Genomic DNA, 24457 nt, shown 5'->3' with positions numbered 1-24457 from the left:
AGATCTTCTCCACCCCCACCCCTGACCCCCTGCTAGCTGTCATATTCTGCAACAAACGCAGCTGTGCGGGGCTCCGCCCGGCTGCATCATTCATTCACTGTGTTCTGTGAATGGGAAAACTTCAAGGTCCGACAGCGCTTGTAATTCTCAAATTACTATTACAGGGCTGTTGAGCACTGTAGTGTTTCATTAAGTCCTGTCACAGTGTAACTGCCTGGTCATATCAGAGGTAAGGCCAGGCATATACACAGACAGTGTGCAGGACTGTGTCATTACACCCACAATGTGCTGATTTTGGGTGCAATGCTTTACAGGTACATTACAAAAAATAATGCATACCTTTTTTACATGCAAAACGTGCATTTATTCTTTTTTTTTTTTTTTTTTTTTTGTTAAGGCGAACTTATCTTTTTAAAGTCCAATTCTAGGTTTGATATCAATTAATATATTTTCACCCCAGAGGTTCAGGATAAGGTCCTTCTCCTTCGGGGTGGACAAGAGAGACCCTTAATAGAGATGTATGTTTTTCTCAGATCGCCTTTCAGGACAGCACCTGGAGAGAGCGCAGCTCCACCCAATCCACAGGAAACACTGCAAATAAAAACTCCTCCTCTTCCACCATGCCTCAGTCATTTGTGTTTCCTCCGCCATGGTGGAAGCATTGCAGGAGCTATGTGGAAAAGGCTGCACTCTCTCCAGGGGGAGAGAAGGATTTGTTGCCCAGTTTTGTGTTTGCTGTTTCAGCATGGAGACCATCCCAGCTCCCCTCCCTGGAGTGTCAAAGGGGGTATGCTCCGGAGCCTCTCACCTCGTTCGCTCAGGGGAGCTGAAACCCATCGGAGGATCCGGTCCGGGCGTCAGAGGTCCGCGCTTCGGCCGGTCGGCGGGCGGGGAGCCGCTTTTGGCTTTTGAATCTCCCGCACTTTCGGACTCTGATCCCGGGGACGCACGGCGTCACTTCCGGTGGACGGGACTTCCGGTGGGGGCGTGGCGGCGTTTGCTCCAACCGCAGTACACGCAGGGGTCAGAGGCAGGTCACGAGGTCGGCGCTTCCGCTTCCGGTCCACAGAGAAGGACGCGGGAAGCGGTATTTAAATGGAGAGATCTGCCAGCAAGCTGCGCTTTTCAACAACATGGAGGAAAAGTCTGCAGCGACGGTGGAAGCAGGCACCGCCAGCGCCGGCCAAGCTCAGGTAGGAGAGGTGCAGTGGTGCCTCTTTTTTCTTTACTGTGTGAGCTTTTATTGTGGGGTTTCTTCCTTCCTCCTTTGGAGCCTGCCCTGTAGACTGAGTAACTGTTCCCAGTCTAACAGGATACATATACATAAGGGAGTCTCTTTCTTCTGATCCTTTTTTGGTGTGGGTCACGATTTTCTCCCTTGCAAGAAATCACTAGGTGGTGGTTTTTCTTTTATTAGTGGTTATTGGGCTTTCATGGTGGCTTTTTCTTTACTAGGTTAAAGCCACAGTGAAGACAAGAGCCCCAGCATCAAGGAAATGCCCTTCATGCAAGAATCCACTCAGAGATTCCTGGGTGAAGCCACTTTGTAAAGCATGTATTGCTGACCTTGTGAAGGAAGAGTCTAGTCAGCAGAATAATGAATTCATATCTTCATTTAAAGAACTCACAGACACCCTGTCCTCAGTTCGTTCCCTGTTATCCAGGACGCCACAAGTTCTTTCAGATTCCCAACAAACGGGTGGTACATCTTCCCAACCGTCTACTTCTAAGTCTGCAGTGTCAAGCGATTCAGAAGATGAGGGGGAGAGAGTGCTCTCTGTTCCATCAGGGATTCAGAGGAGGAAGAGAAGGAAGAGGTGGCTAGTTCTTCCAGATACAAATTATCCTTGGAAGAGGTTGATGAGTTGCTGAAAGCGATTTACACCACGTTGGAAATCGCAGAAGAAAAGGTGCAAGTTTCACTTCATGACAGAATGTACCAGGGCCTTGAACAGACAAAGCGCAGGGTTTTTCCTGTTCATAAAGTCCTTACGGAATCTATTGAAAATGAGTGGAAGGACCCAGAGAGGGCCCCTTTTTTCTCTAAATCCCTAAGAAGGAGATTTCCGTTTGAAGAGGATACGGCGCACCTATGGAACAAAAAGCCCAGAGTGGATGCTGCTTTTTCTCAGGTGTCTCGCCGCACGGATTTGGCGTTCGAAGACATGGGTGTTCTGAAAGACGCCATGGATAAAAGGGCAGATTCTCTCCTTAAAAAGGCTTGGGACTCCTCTACGTCCAGCCTTAAGCCGGCCATGGCCTCCACGGTGGTAGCCAGAAATCTTGAGTGCTGGCTCGAACAACTTAAAGGGCATGTGGAGGCTGGAACAGCAAGGAAAGATCTCCTGGATTCATTTCCGCTGCTCCTAAAGGCAGTAAAATATATGGCCGATGCTTCTGCTGAATCCATTAAAATGTCTGCCAGGTCAGCAGCCCTCGTCAACTCTGCCAGGAGGGCGGTCTGGTTGAAAACCTGGACAGGTGATTCAGCTTCTAAGGTGAAACTCTGTGGTTTACCTTTTGCCGGTGACTTGCTTTTCGGGCCTGAATTGGAAGCAATTCTTGACAGAACGGCGGATAAGAAGGCCTTTCCGTCAAAAAAGAAATCGCCTCCTAAGAAGAGATTTCGTTCTGTTCAACAAACCAACAGAGGTCGTGAACAAGATCAGAGATCAAGATGGACCTCCCATAAAGGCAAAGGGAAAGGTGGAGTCCTCTTTAGACCACCTGACCAGGCCAATAAAGGCAAGTGACAACAGTCTTCCAGTGGGAGGAAGGCTGTTATGGTTCCTCCCACGTTTGGAAGAGGTATCCGCAAGCCCCTTTGTAAAGAATATAGTGGCTCAAGGATACAAGCTGGAGTTTTCGGAGACACCTCCAAGCAGATTCCATGTTACTCCCCTTCCAAGGGATCCGGAAGAGGCTTCCTCAATGATGTCTCTTTTACAAGAGCTGATTCAACAGGAAGTGATTATCCAAGTCCCCGAGGGGCAACAAGGCCGTGGGTTTTATTCTCAGATCTTTCTAGTAAAAAAACCCTCAGACAAGTACCGAATGATTCTAAATTTGAAAATCCTAAACAGATCAATTCGGTACAAGCACTTCAGGATGGACACCATTTATTCAGTGACCAAACTGTTGTCCCCAAACTGTTTCATGGCATCCTTGGATCTGAGGGACGCTTACCTGCACATCCCAATAAATCAGGAGTGCCAGAAATTCCTAAGGCTGGCGGTCAATCTCGGGGAATCGGTCTGGCATCTGCAGTTCAGGGCCCTCCCCTTTGGCCTCTCATCTTCTCCAAGGGTGTTTACCAAGGTAATGGCGGATGCCCTAGAGCCATTAAGGCTGAGGGGTATTTCAATTGTCCCTTACCTGGACGATCTGCTAATTTTTGCAGAGTCCAAGAGCCAGGCGTTGGTACACCTTCAGGAGACTCAGGACCACCTAGAGAGTTTGGGGTGGCTCATGAATTTGGAGAAGTCCAGCTTGATTCCATCTCAGCAGATAAAATTTCTGGGATACAGAATAGATTCGGTTCTCCAGAAAGTGTTTCTACCTCAAGAAAAGATCGAGAAGACTCAGAACGCAGTTGCTCGATTACAAACCAATCATCAGGTTACTGTCAGGTCGGCCATGGCAGCTTTAGGCTTGCTCACAGCCGCTATCCCTGCAGTACAGTGGGCAAGACTGCATTCCCGTCTTCTCCAGAGAGACATTCTGCAGAGTTGGTCATACCCAGAACATCTGGAGAAATCCATCAGAATCTCCACGAAAGCAAAGAGATCTCTGTGGTGGTGGAGGAATTCCAGAAATCTGGAAGAAGGTCTGCAATGGACTTTCCAGACGAACAAACGTCTGACGACGGATGCCAGTTCGTGGGGTTGGGGAGCCCACCTGGAAGGCCGGACAGTGCAAGGGACATGGTCCAAAGCAGAGTCCAGGAAATCATCCAACTGGCGGGAGTTGAAAGCCATCCTTTTGGGTCTTTGGTCCTTTCAACAGACAGTCAAGGGCCATCATGTGCAAGTTCTGTCGGACAACATGACAGCAGTGGCCTACGTGTCAAAGCAAGGAGGCACAAGAAGCAGACAGCTATCAGATCTGGCAATACAGCTACTCTCCTGGGCGGAGAAAAATCTAGCCTCTCTGACAGCGGTGCATCTGAAGGGGTCACAAAACCTTCTAGCAGATCTGCTGAGCAGGAAAAAGGTGTTGGAATCAGAATGGAGTCTAAATCAAGAAGTATTCATGCAGATCGTGGAAGTCTGGGGTCTTCCCCAAATAGATTTGTTCGCTTGTCAACAGAACACCAAAGTCCAAAGATTCTTTTCCCTACACAGGGAGGATCAGGACTGGGGCTTGGATGCTCTAGCCCATCCATGGGACTTCCGTTTGTCTTACGCATTCCCTCCATTCCAACTGATTCCGTTGGTTCTCAAAAAGTTCAGGGAAGAAAAGACCAACTTGATTCTGATTACACCTTACTGGCCAAAGAGACCTTGGTTCGCCCTCCTGCTGAATCTTGCCTCAGAACCTCCCTGGAAACTTCCGTACAGGAGAGATCTTTTGACACAGGGGAACCTAGTGTACCCAGAACTGGACCGCTTACAACTGACAGCGTGGTTACTGAAGAAGACATCTTGAGAGCCAGAGGCCTGTCAGAAAAAGTTATCTCCACCCTTCTCTCCAGCAGGAAGAAGGTGACTAGGGATATTTACTTGAAAGTCTGGAGAAAATACAACTTTTGGTGTTCCAGCAGAAATTTTGAATTAAAAAATTTAATTTCAGTGCTTGAGTTCCTCCATGAGGGAATGGAGAAAGGACTAGCAGCAAGTACTTTAAAGACGCAAGTAGCGGCACTTTCAGTTTTTTTCGAAAAGACTTTGTCCCAAGAGACTCTAATCATTCGTTTTTTCAAGGCATTAGCCCGCAATAGGCCAATAGCCCTTAAAGTATTTCCCAAATGGGATTTGACCATTGTGTTACAAGGTCAAACTAAGTTTCCTTTTGAACCTTTAAAAGAGGCTTCCCTGAAGAATTTAGTTTTGAAAACTATCTTTTTGATAGCAATTACCTCGGCCAGGAGGATCAGTGAGATCCAGGCCCTCTCAATTTCAGACCCTTTTTTGACAATTTTTGCAGATCGAGTAGTCCTAAGAACGGACCCAGCCTTTCTTCCAAAGATTGCTTCATCTTTTCATAGATCACAAGAAATTGTCTTACCATCTTTCTCCTCAACTCCTAGTAATACTCGGGAAGAATCCTTTCATACCTTGGATGTGAGGAGATGCTTACTTCAGTTCCTCCTGGTAACTAAGGAATTTAGAAAGACAAATGCATTATTTGTCATCTTCTCAGGGTCCCGTATAGGAGAAAAAGCATCAAAGAGCACTTTAGGCAAATGGCTCAGATGGGCAATTGAACAGGCTTATGTAGCTCAAGGAGAAGAACCTCCAGAAGGCATCTTGGCGCATTCTACAAGGTCTGTGGTAACCTCATGGGCTGAAAGGGCCGGTGCTTTGCCTGATCAAATCTGCAAGGCAGCTACCTGGTCCAGCTATTCAACCTTTATTAGACATTACAGGTTGGACTTGTTGTCAGCTCAGGATCAAGCCTTCGGCAGAAAAGTTCTGCAGGCAGTGGTCCCACCCTAAGTGTAAGTTACTCGCTTATCCTCTCCAGGTGCTGTCCTGAAAGGCGATCTGAGAAAACCTTAGTTACTTACCGGTGACGGTATTTCTAAGAGCCTTTCAGGACAGCAGCAGCTACCCCCCCTTGGTTTTGTTTATAATATAATTTGTAAATGTTTAACCTGTGGTAGTTTATGTTTTCCAGCATGTCGGAGGCTACTCTGACTGAGGCATGGTGGAAGAGGAGGAGTTTTTATTTGCAGTGTTTCCTGTGGATTGGGTGGAGCTGCGCTCTCTCCAGGTGCTGTCCTGAAAGGCTCTTAGAAATACCGTCACCGGTAAGTAACTAAGGTTTTTTTTTTTTTTTTTTTTGAAAGAGTCATACTTGCCTAGGTGGATGCAGTATCAGTCCCCCGGCGCCTCTAACACTAAGAATCAAACGATCAAACCCTGCCAAGCATTTAGGTCTCACAGCTCCCTGCTCTGCCCCCTACGCTCACTGGAGTGCTGGGCTGTGGAGGGGCTGGAGCGGCCGGCATAGGCTCTCAGCGGCCTGACACTCGATCTTGCATAAGCCTGGACCAGCTCTGTGACATCAGCTGACAGGGTTCAGCCCGCTGTCTGCTGAAAACGGGTCACAGAAGTGCCGAAGGGACTGCACTCCTGTGATCCACATTAGAAGTATAGCCAAAAGAGCTTTGTGTGCATTTTCTCCTTTTAAGTGCTCTTTTTTTTTTGTACACTTATGGGTTTTTCGTTTTTGTGCACCACCGCAGATTTAAAAAAAAAAAGTTCCAGGTTTTATATAAGTAGAAAAGTGGTTGATGATGCAAGACCCTCAAACACTCGCCCAGCGCTAGTGGTCACAATGAAATGGTCTGTAAACACTTTTAATCTAAAGAATTGAATAATAAACAAAATGCAACAAATGCTGTATCTTTCTTAATGTACAGAATTAATCATACTCAGCAGCGCTGTATATGTTCACACATATCAAATAATCATAATATAGTGTCCATAGTAATGGTCATTCAAAGTAAAGTTAGTCCATCTAATCACCAGTGAGTCTATTTTAATTGAGTGACATGGAGTCCGCACATATGGGTTCAGCAAACGGTGGTACTCCCAATGCTTAGATAAATTAACTGCATCCTTCACCACACCTCCAGTGCACCCCTCAAAATGGACACTCTCCGGATAGGAAATAGATCAGAATTCTTTGGATATTTGCTTAATAATAAGCTCCTCTCGATTCCTCTGGCTGTGTTATTACAATCACTGCAACCTGTAACTTCCTGTTTCCACTCCAATCACCAGGTCACATGTGATCAGAATAGCCAATAGGAAGGAAGCAAGATAGGGCAAGGATAGTGTGATATCGTTTTTAAAGACGTTTATTTTACATACCCCCCGTTTCCAATCTGCTTACATCCAACATATAATATCCAGCGTATAAGTGTTCCAGATACTCGACATGACGCTACCTCTCTACTCGCTGACGGTATCCACACAGCATACAACGGGGAGTCCCGGATCAGCGGGGATGGCGTCTATCGTATCCTTGGTAACGGCGTGCTTACGTCCTGATATGTTTCTTCACTAGGACTTCAACTGAGGACGTAAGCACACTCCTCTGCCGTCCAATTTAAGTGCCAACAAGGACAACCCCCTCTGCACTGTTAACTATTTGATCGCCAGGCAGCACCTCGCGGTAACCTCCTAACATGCAATAAAACACCAATCTGCAGGTTTGTGATCACTCACATTACACATATCGGCGTACGATGGTTCTTGACCCGTTATAAACACTTTTTCAATGTTTTTTATATATGTATATACTGACGCCATTACATACGGTACCACTCGTTTGTGGGCGCCATCTACAGGTCAAGACCCTCATTACTACTTATACACACTATATATATATATATATATATATATATATATATATATATATATATATATATATATATATATAATCAAATATCTAAAATCTCTCTAATCACAAGAAATTAATATAAAAGATACCGTATATAAAACAATATTGCCATAGAATGTTATTGAAAATCACATAAAATATCATACTATAAATACCAAAAGGTAAAAACATGATCTCCTAAAACCTATAAAACTTATATGTCATTAGAATATTTCTGTAAAGGAGTTGAGTACTAAAACATTAAAATTATTATAAAATGATTTAATATTTTGCGATTAAAATTCAATTGCAGGAATAAGGTGTGTCCAGTCATATCCCTATTGAACTATACCATGCTTTCTTCTTAGGGTCTGACTTATTATAGTTTCTTAATAGTTGCTTAAAAAAACATTTAGGTCCAGGTCTATGTTTAACCTATTCGGCGCGAGAGCATTGGTCAAAAAGATCCATTGAGTTTCTTTTTTGGACAATTCTCTTACTCTATTTGATCCTCGCCAAGATTGGGGCATTTTTTCTATTCCCCAAAATTTAAGGCCTGATGGGTCTCTATTCTGTTTTTCTCTGAAATGCAAAGGTACACTGTGTTCTTTAAACCCCGTGGTAATTTTATAGATGTGTTCAGAGATTCGTTTCCCCAACTTTCTTTTGGTGCGGCTAATATATATATAAGGCTGCATGGACATTCCATGCCGTATACGACATGAGTAGACATGCAGGGAATGAATTCTTTTATTTCAAAGGTTCTCCCATTTGCATTTGATGTAAAAGATGTGAGCCATCTAAAATCGGTATTAACTTGCCAGCATGCCTTACATCTTCTGCATGCGTGGAATCCTGTTTTGTTCCAAAATATTTTGAGTGTCTTCGGTGGATCTAGAACTTTTTAAACTATTTTGTCGAAGCTGCAAAAATAGGAGAAAAAAATCGCACGCCGACCTCGGATAATAATGTTTTAATAGAAGACACATAATACACTATACGACAATTGCACTCACATTTTCTCTCTTTATAATGGGCACATCTGCAAGGGCCTTTTCCTCCTCCCTCTCCTAGATGTCCATCTAGGAGAGGGAGGAGGAGAAGGCCCTTGCAGATGTGCCCATTATAAAGAGAGAAAATGTGAGTGCAATTGTCGTATAGTGTATTATGTGTCTTCCATTAAAACGTTATTATCCGAGGTCGACGTGCGATTTTTTTCTCCTATTTTTGCAGCTTCAATTTATATCAAGTCCGCCACCCAGTGGATTTTAGGAGGAGCTGCAACGACCAGGATTTCTTATATGCACACTGCAAGCAACTAGGACTTTATAGAGGATCAGCGCCCCTTTACTGGTGATATCTCACATATTGTGTGTAGATATTTGTTGGATTTTTTTTTATTTATTTATAAGAAAGAAAACAAAGGAGATTTTCCATTACAATATTCACAAAATCTGAACCACTTAGTTCAAAATACCAACAAATAATTATTACAAGTGTGTTCATACATGCATAGGTTATAAACTCTGAAAATTATTCTGATAGATCTCAAACTTAATGTGAACCAACTCGTGCTATCTATCAAAATTCTCCAATGCCTCTAGAGTTTTATTTTTTTTTTCTTCAAGAAAGAAAAAAAGAAAAATTATAAAACAGAGAAAAAAAGGTATAAAAGAGCCAGAAAAAAAAAAAAAGGGAAGAAAGGGGGGGAGGAAGGGAGTTTTCCACAACATGTTACACTTTTTTATATTTTGATCCACCCCTCGCTTTTCCTATAATTAAAAACAGACCCTACCCTTGAACTTTGTGGATCTATCTAGTCTCCAAATCCCATAAGCACCCTAGATATATTATAACTCCTGCCTCTCACTTCTATTTACTTTTTATGACCACCATCACCTCTTTTTTTCTTCCTTCTCCTACCAATGTCGCTGCTAAGGGGCAACTGAATCATTACCATTAGAAGAAGTTTTCTTACCCCCCTCCCGCCCCTTTTCTTTCTTCCCCTCCTAATGAAAAGAATCTATGGTGGTTATTGCATCCGGTGTATTGAGGGAGCCCGTATCAGGAAGCCAAGCACCCTTCTCAGTTTTAAAGTATAATTATATTTGAAGTTTGGTTTTTTAATATCTTCATCCCCCAAAGTGTCGGAAGTGTCAGTCTACCTGGTACCCAAAATGACCTTTCCCTAGGCAAACGGGGAGAGGGAGGATAAAAAAGAAAAAAAAACGGAATCACTGTGCCTTAGTGTTATTATTGTGATCTTTGTGTTCTCCTCAATTTATTCACTATATTCCTTGTGTCTGTATTCTCCCTCATACCTATCTTTACATTCCCCTTATCTTTTCTGTGTCTCAACCTTGCAGTTTCTGTGTCTTCAGTATTTTCCCACTTTGCCCTCTAATCTGTCACTTTAATTTTATATCTCCTCAATTCAATCTTAATTCTCTCTCAGTATATTCTCTGTACCAACAGAGTCGTATTTATTATTCTCAGTGTCTTTTAAAAACTATCCCTTCCTTGTGAAAAAAAAAAAAATGAACGTACAGGTACTTGATTCTGCACTTCCAGGTCTGGGGGTGCCACAGCATGAGCCAATCGGCAGGTCCAGCAGCTGCGATGTCCGCTGGGACCCGCCGATCATTCGAGGCACAGGCAGAACAGCCTAGGTAAACAAGGTAGATCGCCGTCCTGTAACAAGGGAAGGCAGTGATCTTGTGTTTCTGCTAAGCAGAAACACAGATCTCTGCCTTCCACAGTAAAAGCACCCCCCCCCCCACATAAAGCACTCCTTGGAACACGTTTAACCCTTTGATCTCCCCTGATGTTAACCCCTTCCCAGCCAGTGTCATTAGTACAGTGACGGTGCATTTTTTTTTACCACTAATCACTGTAATGTCATTGGTTCAAAAAAGTGGCCGATTTATCCGTCGCAATATCGCAGTCCCACTATAAGTCGCTGATCTAATAAAAAAAAAAAAAAAAAATCCATAAATATATCCCATGAGTTTGACGCTTAGATTGAACCTATGGATGTAAGTGCAATTTCTCTTTCGTTCATCGATGGACACAGCGCTCCATAAATCCTAACTAGTGGGTTAAATTGCCTCCTCTAGGAGTAGAACTAGTCAGAATAAAAAACACCCGGCTACACCCATGGGCTGTCCCCAGCTGGTATATAAACTCCCTCTCTGCTCTAGGTAATCAGTTTTAATCTGTCTAGTCAGGAGTAGGGACCTAGGCTCCCGGCTGGGATCTCTGGTCCTAGCAACTTTCTCCTTCCTTACATCTTTTTTATTTTTTTCTCTCTACAATCAACTGCCGGCTGGGCAACGGGCTGGGTAATCTAGATTCAGTGGTCCCCCCAGCCCAGCCAGCGAGCGCGTGCAGACCGCAGCAATGCGCTAGGTCGGCCACGACGTAGCCTCACGGACAGAGGCTGGCCGGCGAGTTAAACGTCTCGCAGGGTCGCATATGACTGGGCTTGGGTCTGAGTCGCAGCGGCCCCTTGGCCGACAGTTCTCCTACTTTGGTTGCGAGGAGTTCTGTCTGGAACGTTACCTGCACCATGGAAGGGTAAGTACAGTCCCTCCTTTCCCCTTTTTCTTTGGGGGGGGGGACGCGGGTAACCTCCAGGGACGGTCGGACCTGCCTGCAGGTTCCCTCCTCCTATCCCTAAATCCCTCACTGAGCTGGGCTTCCCCCACTACCTTTCCCCCCTGTCTGGACCTGGAATCTGGTGGAGGTCCCATGGTAGAGAATGTAGCAGAGACCCCTGGGGTCTCCTCCGCTATCCCCACTCTGTAAGGGTCCTGGGATAGTGTGTGTTCCGCCCTGGTAGTCATTAAGGGGTCGCAGTGTAGGAGACCCCCTAGGTGCATGCCCTGCTGTTTGCAGTGTGGGTATAGTGCCGGGGGGTCCCAGTGCACTCAGCAGAGTCTCCCCTAAACACGTGTCCTACTTTCGGGGGGGTCGTCCCCTGCAGCGTTGCAGAGGGTGCAGGAAAGATCCTGGCAGCATGCTTCATTGTAGCTGATGGAGGCCATTTTCCCTTAGTCTAACTAATCTCCGGTTGGTGGCCATGTTTGTGTAGCCAAGTCATGTCGCAGGTGCCATTTTCTTTTAGTCTAGACTCTAGCTGGTCTCTGGTTGGTGGCCATGTTTGTGTAGCAGATGTAACAGGGATGCTGGAGGACTAAGGCCTCGTGGAGATGCCGAAGCTCCTCTTTTTCCTCAGTTTCCTCTTCCTGTGCCCGGGACATGCGAACAGGGATAGCGTCCATGTGAACAGGGATAGCGTCCATGATGATGCTGGGTTTAAATTCTCAGCGCACCTCTGGTTGGTAGGGTGAGTCTTTGAAGGGTCCCTGTTATCTCTCTCTTTCTCTCTCTGCTGATAGGTACCCTGAGCCTTGGGGGGGATCCTTTAGTGGTGCCAAAAAGATTGTTTTTATACTGCAAGGTCTTCCTTTCTTTATGGAAGCTCAGGGTCACATCTCCCCCACTGACCCTCTCGAGGAGGTTGCAGGTCCCTCGGGGAACCCCAGCTTCCCATGGTTGCACTGACGGCGGTCCTGCAGTCCTTAGTGTCCCAGGTGGAAGTGGCGTGTGGGCAAAGGCTTCCCCTGCTCAGTCTGTCTCATCTGCTTCTGAGCCTAATGCCGCCGTGGATGCGGCCCGTCCAAGGGAGCCTAATATCACACCCCCAGATCTATCCAATAGTGAGGATGATTCCTCCATGGTCGCAGCAGTGAATAAAAAGCCTGCTGGTAGACGCACTTATTACTGCAGTGCGTGAGACTTAAACAATGGAGGATGCGGCTGATGTAGCCACAGACGTGGCTGTGTAGTTTGGTATGCATAAATCACCTCGCACTCCAAAGGTGTTTCCTTATGTGCCTTATTTTAACAGGTTTTTCTGTAAGAAATGGGAACAACCAAAATTACCGTTTGTTGTCCCTAAATGTTTTGCTGTACGTTGCCCTTTTGAGGAGTCACTCTTAAAGTGGACTAGTCCACCACCACCCTCCTGTTATCAGGTTGAATAAAGCAACCATGATCCCAGAAGAGGAGTCCCATTCCTTTAAGGACCTGGCTAACAAGAAAGCAGAGGCTGTGGCACGCATCATGTTTACTATGGCTGGTTCTGCATTGCGGCCAGTCTTTGCTTAGCCCTGGTGTCTCAGACCCTAACTGAATGGGCCGAGCTCTTGCACCAGGGTCTGGGGGGTGAGCAGGTCCCCGCTGCTTATGTTTCTTTAGCGGACCAGTTTGTCCATGGGCTGCAGTTTATTTGTGATGCAGCTTTGGATACAGCTCCGGTGCTGTCCACTTTCAGCGGTGGAGATTAGGCGCGTGCTGTGGCTTAAGAATTGGTCCGCAGACCAAGCCTCTAAGAAAGCTTTCATTGATCTGCCTTTTCAAGGTGATCGCCTGGTTTGGGGCTACCCTGGATGACATCATTATGGGTATTACGGGGGCGGGGAGTACCTTCCTTCCACAATCCAGGAAAGAGAAGGAGCCTCGGGCCTACCTTCTCAGACCATAGATAATAATTTTGTGCTTCTGGGATGGAGAGTAAGGTAAATAGATCTTTTAAATCTTCCCTGGGAGGTTCCAAGCAACCTTGGCCTGGTAAGCCTAGAGCTAGCTTCTCTGGATCCACAGACAAGACCCCTTCAGCATGAAGGTCTGCCCTCACCCATTTTTGGGATGGGGGGGCATCTTCTCTAGTTTCTGGCCCTGTGGAATTCTTTGGTGAGCGCCAAGGAGATTCACCATATCCTGCAAAGGTTTAGGTGATGTCCGAACTACCTAAGGTTCCCCCTATCCCTATCCAGGGAGTTGAAATACCTAGGTCTGATTTTAATTCTGACCAGGGTGCTCCTTCCTCTGGACAAATTTCAGGAACCACAGGCTGTGATTCAGGGGCTGCTGTCACACAGACAGTTCTCTCTCCCGATTTGCATACAGGTTCCGAGTCTAGTGGTGCCCACCTTCAAAACAGTTCTGTTTGCACAGTCCTACATGCAGCTTCTTTAGCAGGTTTGGCTCCACAGGAGGATACCGAGGTTTGTGGCGTGATCATGGGTTCCTCTGGCAGACACCGCAGGCGTACAAGGCCACGGTAAGGCCAGCATCATCCTCGGCTCAGGCTTCTTCCGCAGTTCCTGCGAGGAATCAAGAGCAAGGATCTTCCAATCAGCCTTGGGAGCTTCCTCTCAGAGGAGACCAGTTGTCCCATGTGTTAATCTACCATCTTGCTTTACAGTCGCTGGTTTTAATGGCTTAACTATTGAAAGCCATGTACTGAGAGATAAATGTTTGTCTGGATCAGTGATCCCTACTATGGTGAAGGCAAGGAAGTAGTCTTCCAGCAAGATATACCATCATACGTGGAAAGCGTACATTTCTGGTGTGAGTCAATTTGCGCTCTTTCTCAATCCTTTTCTGTGGCTTGGATCTTAATGTTTCTTCAACGGGGCGTTGGTCAGAAGTTGGCCCTGAGTACCATCAAGGGCCAGGTTTTGGCTTTGGCAATCTTCTTTCAGTGACCCCTAGCCACGCACTCTTTAGTTCGTACCTTCATTCAGGAGGTTCGAAATGTAGCTCCACCTGTACAGTCTCTTTTGCCGCCATGGGATTTAAATTTAGTGCTTTCGGTTCTCCAGAAATCTCCATTTAAGAATATTCCGAAGATTCCCTTGCCTAAGTTATACCAGAAGATTACATACTTGGTGGCTATTACCTCGGCCCGCAGGGTATCGGAATTAGCAGCATTATCCTGTTGCAGTCCCTATTTAGTGGTCCATAGGGATAAAGTCCCTGTCCATCATTCCCTGCCCAAAGTTATCTCTTGATTCCAATTGAATGAGGACATTGTGTTGCCTCCTTGTGTCCCAAGCCGGCTTATCCCAAGGAATTTGCTTTGCATACCTTGGATGTGGCTCATGCGATTCAGATGTATCTGGCAGCTACTGAGTTTTCGGAGGTCAGACTCGCTTTTTGTGGTTACGGATGGACCAAGAAAAGGGCTGGCTGCTTTTTCGGCTACCATCTCCAGATGGATCAGACAGACGGTGACTCAGGCCTATTCCATTAAAGGTCAGGTTCCACCTTTCCCTGTCATGGCGCATTCTACTCAGGAGCTGAGTGCTTCTTAGGCCTTCCGTCATCAGGCTTCAATATCGCAAGTTTGCAAGGCGGCCACTTGGTCGTCCGTGCATACCTTTACAAATTTCTACAAATATTAGTCCTTCTTTCCTCCCTATCCAAGAGTTGAGAGCCATCCATTTATTGAACTTGCTTTGGTGAGGCACAGCCACAAGTGGTCGGATTGCTGGTATGCATCGGGAGTTTCCTATGGATTGATGTTGATATAGCAGAGCATTGTTGCATGCTATTTGACCGCTAGTATTTAGTAAGCAGCCATTACTTACTAATCAGCACGGAGGTGGTTCACAGAGCACGTGGAGGAGTTTTTTGAACAGCACACTTGCAGTTCTTCACGTTTGGGACTGTTTTTTCTTTTCACTATTTACACATGGGATTCTTCCTTAAGGATTTTATTATGGGTAAATAAAATAGTTTCACTTTTTTGCTCTATGCATGGTACACAGTATCACTTTGTGGTGTTATTCCAATTTATTCATGTTTTTTTCACAAAATACAATAATTGCAGATATTTATCTGACATTTTTAATTTCAAGATAGCACACTAGTATTTTTTCAACACATTTTTTTCCCATCATTCAGGGAGTTCTAAGTGCAGCAATTTATCTGCTAGCTCATCCTATCACCTTTTTTTCTAGGCCATACCCCCTGCCATTGCATCCATGGGTTTTTTAAAGCGTTGCTGGATTAGGAAAAGGATCTAGCAAAAGAACCCAGAGCCCCAAAATCAGGTTGGTCCTCGAGACAGCAACTGGAGCTCTTTCCAGAACTATTGCACTTCTCTGCAGATGGGTTGGAAGATTCTCTCTGACAATTTTCTTGCCTGGGACTTATGCTGGTTCATATTCCGCGAGTGTTAAGGCTGAAATACTGTCTGCAAAGCACCCTTGCAAGAAGCTGGAATGTATGCCTTTTGAGGGCAAAAGCCTCTTTGGAAATCCCCTGTATTTGTTTATCCAAAACATTACAGAAGAAGAGAGCACTCTTCTCTTTGTCAGTGATTGTATCTGTCTATCACGGGGACTTCCTGGCCTTGATGGGCATCAAGCACTCCCAACTTTTCTGCGCTGCCTGCATTTTGCAGTGGGGGGCAGCCTTTTACAATTTGCGGCTTTACCCCTTGGCTTGACCGCAGCACTACGGGTATTTATGAATGTTCTGGCCCCAACATTGGCTCTTCTGTAAGCCCGGGGGATTCTCATTTATGCAAGAACAATCAGTGGTAGGCCTCCGTGCCAGTGTGCTGCAGACCATACTACCCCTTGAGAACTTCAACTTGGCCCTTAATCTCAAGAATCAACCCTGGAACTGTTGCACTGTCTGGTTTATTTGGGTCTTGTCCTGAACACAACCCTGACACGTGTTCCTCCTCCAGGAAAGAAAAGCTTTGGACTCTCTGGTCCATAGTATGGGGGACTATGTTCCCTGGAGTGTCCCTCCTATTCGCCTTTGCATGAAATTACTAGATTTGATTGTTGTAGGAGGCAAGTGGAAATTGTGTTTGGGACTTTGAATACCTCTATGATCACTTATTTAGCAAAGGATAGAAACAGAAATTATATTAAAAAAAAAAACTTTAACTTTTATTTTATACAATGTTAAAATACACATATAGTCCTGTCTACAAAATACATTAAAATAGTAGGCGTATTAAATAATTTAAGAAGGTCAACGTGTTTTACAGGTAATCCACTTCTTCAGGACTGACAAAGTTTAATACATTAGAGGAGCCTATTCACAGAACTAAAAGAATTTCTACAAAGAAAAAATGTAAAATTAAGACAGAGTATATAGATATTACATATTAATCATTTTTTTGTACAAAATCCAAATAGGTCTCAATACATGCTTCATGTAGAACGCTATGGGGAGGAAAAACAACCCCCTAATAATCTGCCTTTAAGGGTATGAAGCCCCAACAATAACCTCAAGTAATTACCCTACTGAACAAATTGTAACATGCAGAGTTAAATGAAGCGAGAGATCAATGATCATCTGGAAGAGTCCGGACTACCTGATCGTCTTCAGGGATGTCCGGTGCGCATTCAAACGGACAATGCCGTGGCTTATGTCAATCACCAGGGGGCACTAGAATTGTTCTGGCAGCTCTGGAGGTAGCTGGCATTCTAAGGTGGACAGAGCGGTTCGTTACAGCCTTCACAGGGTGGAAAACTGGCAGGTGGATTACCTCAGTCGGTAGGTGTTGGACAAAGGGGAGTGTTCCCTTCATCCAAAGGTGTTCCATCAGTTGTGTCTCCGGTGGGGCCTCCCCGAGGTGGATCTGTTGGCGTCCTGGCTCAACAGAAAGCTGCAGGGGTTTGTGGCTCAGGCACAGGATCCTCTGGTGGACGCCACGGATGCGCTGGTTGCCCCCTAGCATCAGTATCGTCTGATTTAAGTCTTCCCTCCTATCAAGCTTCTGCCAAGATGTCTACGCAGGATCGAGGCTGAAGGGATTCCGGTCATCTTTGTGGTCCCGGACTGGCCTCCCCAGGCTTGGTCTGCCGATCAGGTGTGGCTGGTTTCAGATAGATTTGTCTGAGTCGGTGATTCCAACTCTGTTAAAAGCTAGGAAACCTACTAATAGGAAGATCTATGATTGTACGTGGAAGATGTACATTGCGTGGTGTGAGTCTCTTGGGGTTCATCCTCGCTCTTTTTTCAGTGGTTTGCATCTTGACCTTCCTTCAACAGGGGGTCGAGCAGAAACTGGCCTTGAGTACTATCAAGGATTAGGTTTCGGCCTTAGCAGTCTTCTTTCAACAGTCATTGGCCACATACTCCTTGATGCATACTTTTCTTCAGGGAGTTAGGCAATTGACCCCTCCATTGCGGTCTCTGATGCCGCCTTGGGACGTCAATTTGGTGCTCTAAGTCATCCAGGAGCCTTCTTTTGAGAATATTTGGGAGATTCCCCTGCTTAAGCTCTCCCAGAAGGTGGCCGTTTTGGTGGCTTTCACCTCTGCGCACAGGGTGTTGGAACTGGCAGTGTTACCATGTTGTTCACCTTACTTGGTGGTTCACAGTGATAAGGTGGTTCTTCCCCCCTGTCCGTCGTTCCTTCCTCAGGTTGTCTCTGATTTTTATTTGAATGAAGACATTGTGTTGCCTTCCCTGTGTCCCAGGCCAAAACATCCAAAGGAAATTGCTTTGCATGCCTTGCATGTAATCCAGGCGATTAGGGTGTACCTGGCAGCTACAGAGTCTTTTAGGAAATCAGACTCCCTATTTGTGCTTACGGATGGGCCTCGGAAAGGGTTGTCCAACTCTGCGACCATTTCCAGATGGGCCAGGCAGACAGTGATTCAGGCCTATTTCATCAAGGGTCAGGTTCCTCCTTTCCCTGTCAAGACACACTCTACTCGGGAGCTCAGTGCCTCCTGGGCCTTGCGTCAGTGACGTCGATTTTTAAGGCGGCCACCTGGTCGTCTGTGTCCATCAATGAATGATAGAGAAAAATGGTATTTTTGACTTACCCTGAAATCCATTTCTCTGACGGACACAACACCCACCCCTCTGTGGAGTTGTAATTCTTCTGATACTGCTTGTCACAAAACTGAGTACCTATAGCAGAGAGAGGGAGTATACCCCCTGGGACTGCCCATAGGCGTAACTGGACTTTTTTTCTGCCTAGTGTCCTACTCCTGTAGGGGCCAGTATAATACAATGGTTAAGAAAATCAGGAGCGATGTCCGTCAATTAACATCAGAGAAATAGATTTTACGGTGAGTCAATAACCCCATTTTCTTCCAGTGACGTGGAAGGTACTGAAAGGCTGGGATAGAATCCTGGATTTCTCTTACGCCCTCCCAACAGTCGCAGCCCACTCATACAGTCTTCACCAATGGGGTATTAACTTCCTCTCCACAGGAGTAGCTAGGAATAAGACTTGTTAAGAACAAAACATTTACATTGACACACCCATGGGGGCTGTCCCACTGGTCCAATACCCCCCTGCAATAGCCATCCCAACTCAGTTTGTCTTCTGCCTAGTTAAGGAATAGATAGGCTTCCCTGTGCTGGGGCTACAGTCTCAGCCCTTTTCTTCTATTTTATGATTTTATTTTCTGCAAATGTCATTTTTTCTCTGCATTACCAGCTGTTTTTATTTTGTCAGCATTAGTTAGTCGAATCTTCGGATGAAGACAGCGTTTGCGGAGCTGGGAGTCGGACTGGTCGTCCTGGTTCTCCAGGGCAGAGGGTCAGATGGAATCCCAGCCCGCCATCGAGCGTTTAGCAGGCTATGTGTTTGCCCTGGCCTCACAAACGACCCATCCCTGTCCTCAGGGATGCAGCCTGTGAGGTGGCTACCTCACCGGACACAACCACGGTTCGTCTGTGCACTACTGGTGTCCTGCATTTTTTGGCTGACGGCACCCCCTGCCATCTGAGGGTGGGCGGTTTCCCGTTTGATGTGAGGCACCCCACGCCTTCGAGTACGGGTAAGTACACACTGTGTGGGGCCTCTGTCTGGGGCTGGCAGTCCTGTGTGTCTGTGGTATCCCCTTATGTCTGTGCATTTTGGGCTCCCTGATCCCGGTCCCCGCGGGGGTTTTTTCTCTCACAGCCAGCGCTGTGTGGGTTTTTGGGGGTCCCTCTCCTGTGTCACTTTAGGGTGCTTTGGAGGTACAGACACGTGCGGCGACCGCTCCGGGGTTAAAAACCGCCGGTCCGCCATTTTAGATGTGGGCAGCATGTCTGGCTTCACAATGGGCGCTTATACAGCATAGTATGTAGTGTATTTTGGCGCCTTGCGGCGCCATCTTGTGTATGGCAAATGATCGTTCCGAGCACATGTCGGTGGCCATTTTACCGAAGCCCCCCATTATTCCCTATAGGCAACCATTTTTCCTTAGCCTGCAGCATCAGTTCAGTCTTCTTCTTCTTTCACTCAGGAACGACCGACTGCGGTGGTAACACACTTGTGGGGCTCTGTTCTGCTGTCCTTTTTTCCTCCCTTGTGCAATCCTTCTGGCTTTCAATTTGTCCCTGCGGGGGGTCTGTGTTCCACAGTCATTGTAGCGGTGTGCTGCGGGGATCCGCGACACGCTTAAAGGGCCAGTAACTTACAAAAAAAAAAAACTTTTTTGGAATGCAATCCCAGGACAGCAAATTTCCTCCAGCCTTGGTGGGGGATTCAGGTTCCTCTGAATCCTTTACCCTGACAAATTTGTCTGCTGTAGTGGCGACTTTGGTGTCCAAAATGGATGTGCTGATGACTGAACGTGCTGCTAGAAAAAGGCCTAGGATTTCTTTTTCTTCTGATTCTGAATGTGACATGGTTGCATTTCAGGGTCTCGCTCTTCTCAGTCTGAGGGGGAGGCGGAGGTTGCAGGGGTGGAGGATTCCTGGCGGGTTCTATGCTAAAACCTGTTTTTGCCTCTGTTATGATGGCTCAGGCTGGGGCGGATTGGACCAAGGTGCTCAGACGCACCCTCGTGGCTGATTCTGCCCCCACTACCGTGGAGATGGTGGACCAGATTTATCAAGGGGTCATGTATTTGTGCGATGCGGCCTTAATGAGGCCCCATTGGCTGCGCGCCTGTCCAGTGTCGCGGTGATTAACCGTCGACTGATCTGGTTGAAAAGCTGGTCGGCTAACCAGAAATCCAGAAAAACGGTGGCTGCTATTCCCTATGCGGGGTCTCGCCTTTTTGGAGACTCCCTGGATGAATTGGTTAAAGGAGTCACTGGGGGCAAGCGCACTCTGCTGCCCCAGAATCCTAAGGGCAAGTTTTTCCGCATCAAGCGGGGTCCCGCCTTTAAACCAAATCGGGGGTCCTTTCGTGCCTTCAAGGCGCAGAACAAGGGAAAACCCTTCAAGGGCCAGGGTGGCCAGAGAAAGCCCTGGGCCGGCAAACCAAAATCCGGCCAAGCTGGTGCGACGGCTCAGTCTGCCTCTGCCTGAAGGGGCGCCCTCACCCATTTCAGGGGTGGGGGGACGTTTGCACAGTTTCCTCCAATCTTGGCTGCTCTGAATTCCGGACAGGTGGGTTCAGGAAATCATTTGATCAGGGTACAAGATCGAATTTCTTTCACGGCCGGCAGACAGATTCATTCCCTCAAATCTTCATTTGACCCCAGGGCGGTTACAAGACCTGCATCAAGCAGTACAGGATCTCCTCGCCCAGGGGGTAATCGTCCCGGTGCCTCATCGGGACAGGTTTCGGGGGTTTTACTCGAATCTGTTCACTGTGCCCAGAAAGGAGGGCTAAGTGCGTCCGATTCTGGACTTAAAAGCTCTGAACCGCTTCGTGCGCGTTCGGAAGTTCCGCATGGAATCACTCCGCTCGGTGGTGGCCTCCCTGAGTCCGGGAGAATTCCTGGCCTCTATCGATCTAAACGATGCGTATCTACACATCCCCATTTTCGAGGGTCATCAGAGGTACCTCCGATTCGCTATCGCGGAGGATCATTATTAGTTTGTGGCGTTACCTTTTGGTCTCGCTTCGGCTCCAAGGGTTTTTACCAAAGTGTTGGCGCCTGTTCTGGGCCTGTTGCGTGCACAGGGCATTGCGGTCTTGGGATATCTGGACGATCTTCTGTTTAGATCGAGTGCCAGTCAGAGCCTGTTGCGCGATCTGTCCACTACGGTCCAGAAGCTCCAGGAGTTTGGTTGGACCATCAACGTTCAGAAGTCGACCTTGTCTCCTTCGGTTCGTCTCCTATATTTGGGAATGGTTCTGGACTCTGCTCAAGCAAAGGTGTTCTTACCGGAGGACAAACTCCGGACCCTGCAGTCCGAGGTCAGGTCCCTCAGGGACAAAGAATCCTCGTCACTCAGGACCTGTATGCGGTTCCTGGGGTTGATGGTATCAGCCTTCGAGGCGATACCATTTGCACAGTTTCACACGCAGTCTCTCCAAGCGGAGATCCTGGCCAGGTGGGACAGACTACCTCAGTCCTTGGACCTGAGAGTGTCTCTGAGTCGCCAAACCAGAATGGATCTCTTGTGGTGGCTTCAGTCCCCGGCTGTGTCGGAAGGAAAATCCTTTCCGGCCAATTCTGTGGACAGTGATAACCACAGATGCCAGCCTGTCGGGCTGGGGTGGCGTCCTGGGCAACCTGTCTGCCCAGAGCACTTGGTCGGAGGAGGAATCCTCCCTTCCGATAAACATTTTGGAATTGAGAGCGATCAGGCTGTGCCGGCTTCACTGGTTGGATCGTCTTCAGGGCCATCCTGTACGGGTGCAGACGGACAATGCCACTGCGGTGGCTTACATCAACCACCAAGGGGGCACCAGGAGTGCCTGGGCGGCCCAGGAAGTGACCAGTATTCTGTCTTGGGCCGAGACTCATGTCCCGGCGGTATCGGCAGTTCACATTCCGGGTGTAGAGAATTGGCAGGCCGATTATCTGAGCCGCCAGACCCTGGACCAGGGGGAATGGTCCCTACACCCGGAGGTATTTCAAATGCTGTGTGCGAAATGGGGATCCCCGGATGTGGATCTGTTTGCGTCTCGGCTAAACAACAAGGTGGAAAGGTTCGTGGCAAGAAAGCGCGATCCTTTTGGCAGAGTATCATCTGATATATGCCTTTCCTCCGATTCAGTTGTTGTCCAGGTTCCTTCGCAGGTTGGCCTCGGAGCCAACTTTGGTGATTCTGGTGGCGCCGGACTGGCCACGCCGGTCCTGGCATGCGGACATTGTTCAACTGGCCATCAAGCCTCCATGGCGGCTACCAATGCGAGAATATCTACTGTCTCAGGGACCGATCTTCCATCCTGCTTTACAGTCGCTGGCTTTAACGACATGGCTGTTGAAAGCCAGGTCTTGAGAGACAGGGGTCTCTCCTCAGAGGTCATTCCTACTTTAATCAAGGCTAGAAAAGCCTCGTCTGGTAAGATTTATTACCGTACATGGAAGGCTTATTTTGCCTGGTGTGAGTCTAGGGGCTTCTCTCCTCGTTCTTACTCGGTGGCGAGAGTGTTGGCTTTCCTTCAGTCTGGTGTGGACCAGCGCCTTGCGTTGGCCACGATTAAGGGCCAGGTATCTGCACTGGCTGTTCTTTTCCAGCGCCCTGTGGCGTCTGATTCTTTGATTCGCATCTTCATTCAAGGTGTGCGTCACTTGGCCCCTCCTAGAAGGGAGCCCTTACCTCCATGGGACTTGAACTTGGTTCTGTCCGTGTTACAACGTTCCCCGTTTGAAAACATCAGGGAAATTTTGTTACCTCTGCTGTCTAAAAAGGTTGCCTTTCTGGTGGTGATCACTTCGGCTCGCAGAGTGTCGGAATTGGCGGCGTTGTCCTGCCGCTCCCCTTACCTGGTGGTTCATAGGGTTAAGGTGGTCTTGCGACCTAACCCGTCCTTTCTTCCAAAGGTGGTTTCGGATTTTCACCTTAATGAGGACATTGTTTTACCTTCGCTCTGTGCGAATCCTAAGCATCCTAAGGAGGTTGCCTTGCATTCTTTGGATGTTGTCAGGGCGATCAGGGTTTACCTGTCGTAGACTGAATCCTTTCGAAAATCGGATTCTCTCTTTGTCCTTCCTGAGGGACCTCGGAAGGGTATGGCTGCTTCTGCGGCGACCATATCAAAATGGATCAGACAGACGATTGTGCAGGCCTATTCATTGAAGGAACGGGTACCGCCCTTCCCTGTCAAGGCGCACTCTACCAGATCGGTGAGTGCGTCCTGGGCCTTCCGGCATCAGGCCTCCGTGGCCCAGGTGTGCAAGGCTGCGACTTGGTCATCAGTGCACACCTTTTCCAAATTCCACAAAATTTATGTTCTGGCATCAGCTGATGCCTCCTTTGGCCGCAAAGTTGGGGTTGTTTATCCCCTTGGTTATTTGCTTTCCTGGGTTGTTGCTCCTGTTGAGCCTTTTTGTTGCCCAGGAGGTTCCCTTGCTGTTCATGTAAGGTTCCTGTCTCTGATGTGGGTACTGCGTTGCCTTTTCTGACGTTGCGTTTCCCACCCCTCATGTCTACACTGCTTTGGGACATCCCCATTGGTGAAGACTGTATGAGTGGGTGGCGACTGTCGGAGGACGTAAGAGAAAACTGAATTTTTGTAAAATCTTACTGTAAAATTCCTTTCTCTGAGTCCTCCGACAGTCGCCGCCCCGGCCCCTCTTTTGGGGTTCTTGTACACTTAACTGCTTGCTACCAAACTGAGTTGGGATGGCTATTGCAGGGGGGTATTGGACCAGTGGGACAGCCCTCATGGGTGTGTCTATGTAAATGTTTTGTTCTTAACATGTCTTATGCCTAGCTACTCCTGTGGAGAGGAAGTCAATACCCCATTGGTGAAGACTGTATGAGTGGGCGGCGACTGTCGGAGGACTCAGGACTTTTACGGTAAGATTTTACAAAAATTCAGTTTTCCTTTCAGTTCATGGGACATGGTCATCAGAGGAAGCTGCAGATGCAATTAATGTCTTGGAGCTTAGGACAAATAGCTTTCCCTTCAGCACTGGCACCCCTCCCTAAACCCCACCCCGAGGACTCCCATTTTCAGGTGTAATCCAACAACACTCAACTGTGACATACATAGATCATCAAGACGGAACCAGAAGTAAAGCTGCTTTTCAAGAAGCATAGCTCATTCTGACTTCAAGTTCCGGCCCTATCCACAGTACACATTCCAGGTTTGGAAAACTGGAAAGCAGAATTCTTAAGTCGCTAATGGCTGAGAAACGGGTCTTTCAACATTCCAATTTTCACACTGGAAAAGCTTCACACTAGCAATACTTTGTGGCATGGGTTTAATCCTTCATTTTGTCAGGATTG

General features: G+C 47.2%; 2 protein-coding genes across 2 annotated transcripts in view; both read left to right on the top strand.

The window, feature by feature from the left end:
* LOC309548329 (rho guanine nucleotide exchange factor 18-like) overlaps nucleotides 1-24457 on the top strand; it is a 176289-nt gene that overhangs the window by 144768 nt on the left and 7064 nt on the right. The gene's annotated exons all lie outside the window — the stretch shown is intronic.
* Nucleotides 304-24457, top strand: part of LOC309544525 (lamina-associated polypeptide 2, isoforms alpha/zeta-like) — a gene marked incomplete at both ends in the record, with an annotated part of 30453 nt that continues 6299 nt past the window's right edge. The window contains 2 exons of the mRNA XM_082243426.1: nucleotides 304-314; nucleotides 1790-2706. Of these exons, the coding sequence (XP_082099552.1) occupies nucleotides 304-314; nucleotides 1790-2706 (928 nt within the window). The remainder of the gene's footprint in view (nucleotides 315-1789; nucleotides 2707-24457) is intronic.

Source organism: Pelophylax lessonae (genome assembly GCF_965119305.1).
Source record: "Pelophylax lessonae genome assembly, chromosome: 1".
NCBI lineage: Eukaryota > Metazoa > Chordata > Amphibia > Anura > Ranidae > Pelophylax > Pelophylax lessonae.
This window is presented reverse-complemented; position numbering and strand designations above follow the sequence as displayed.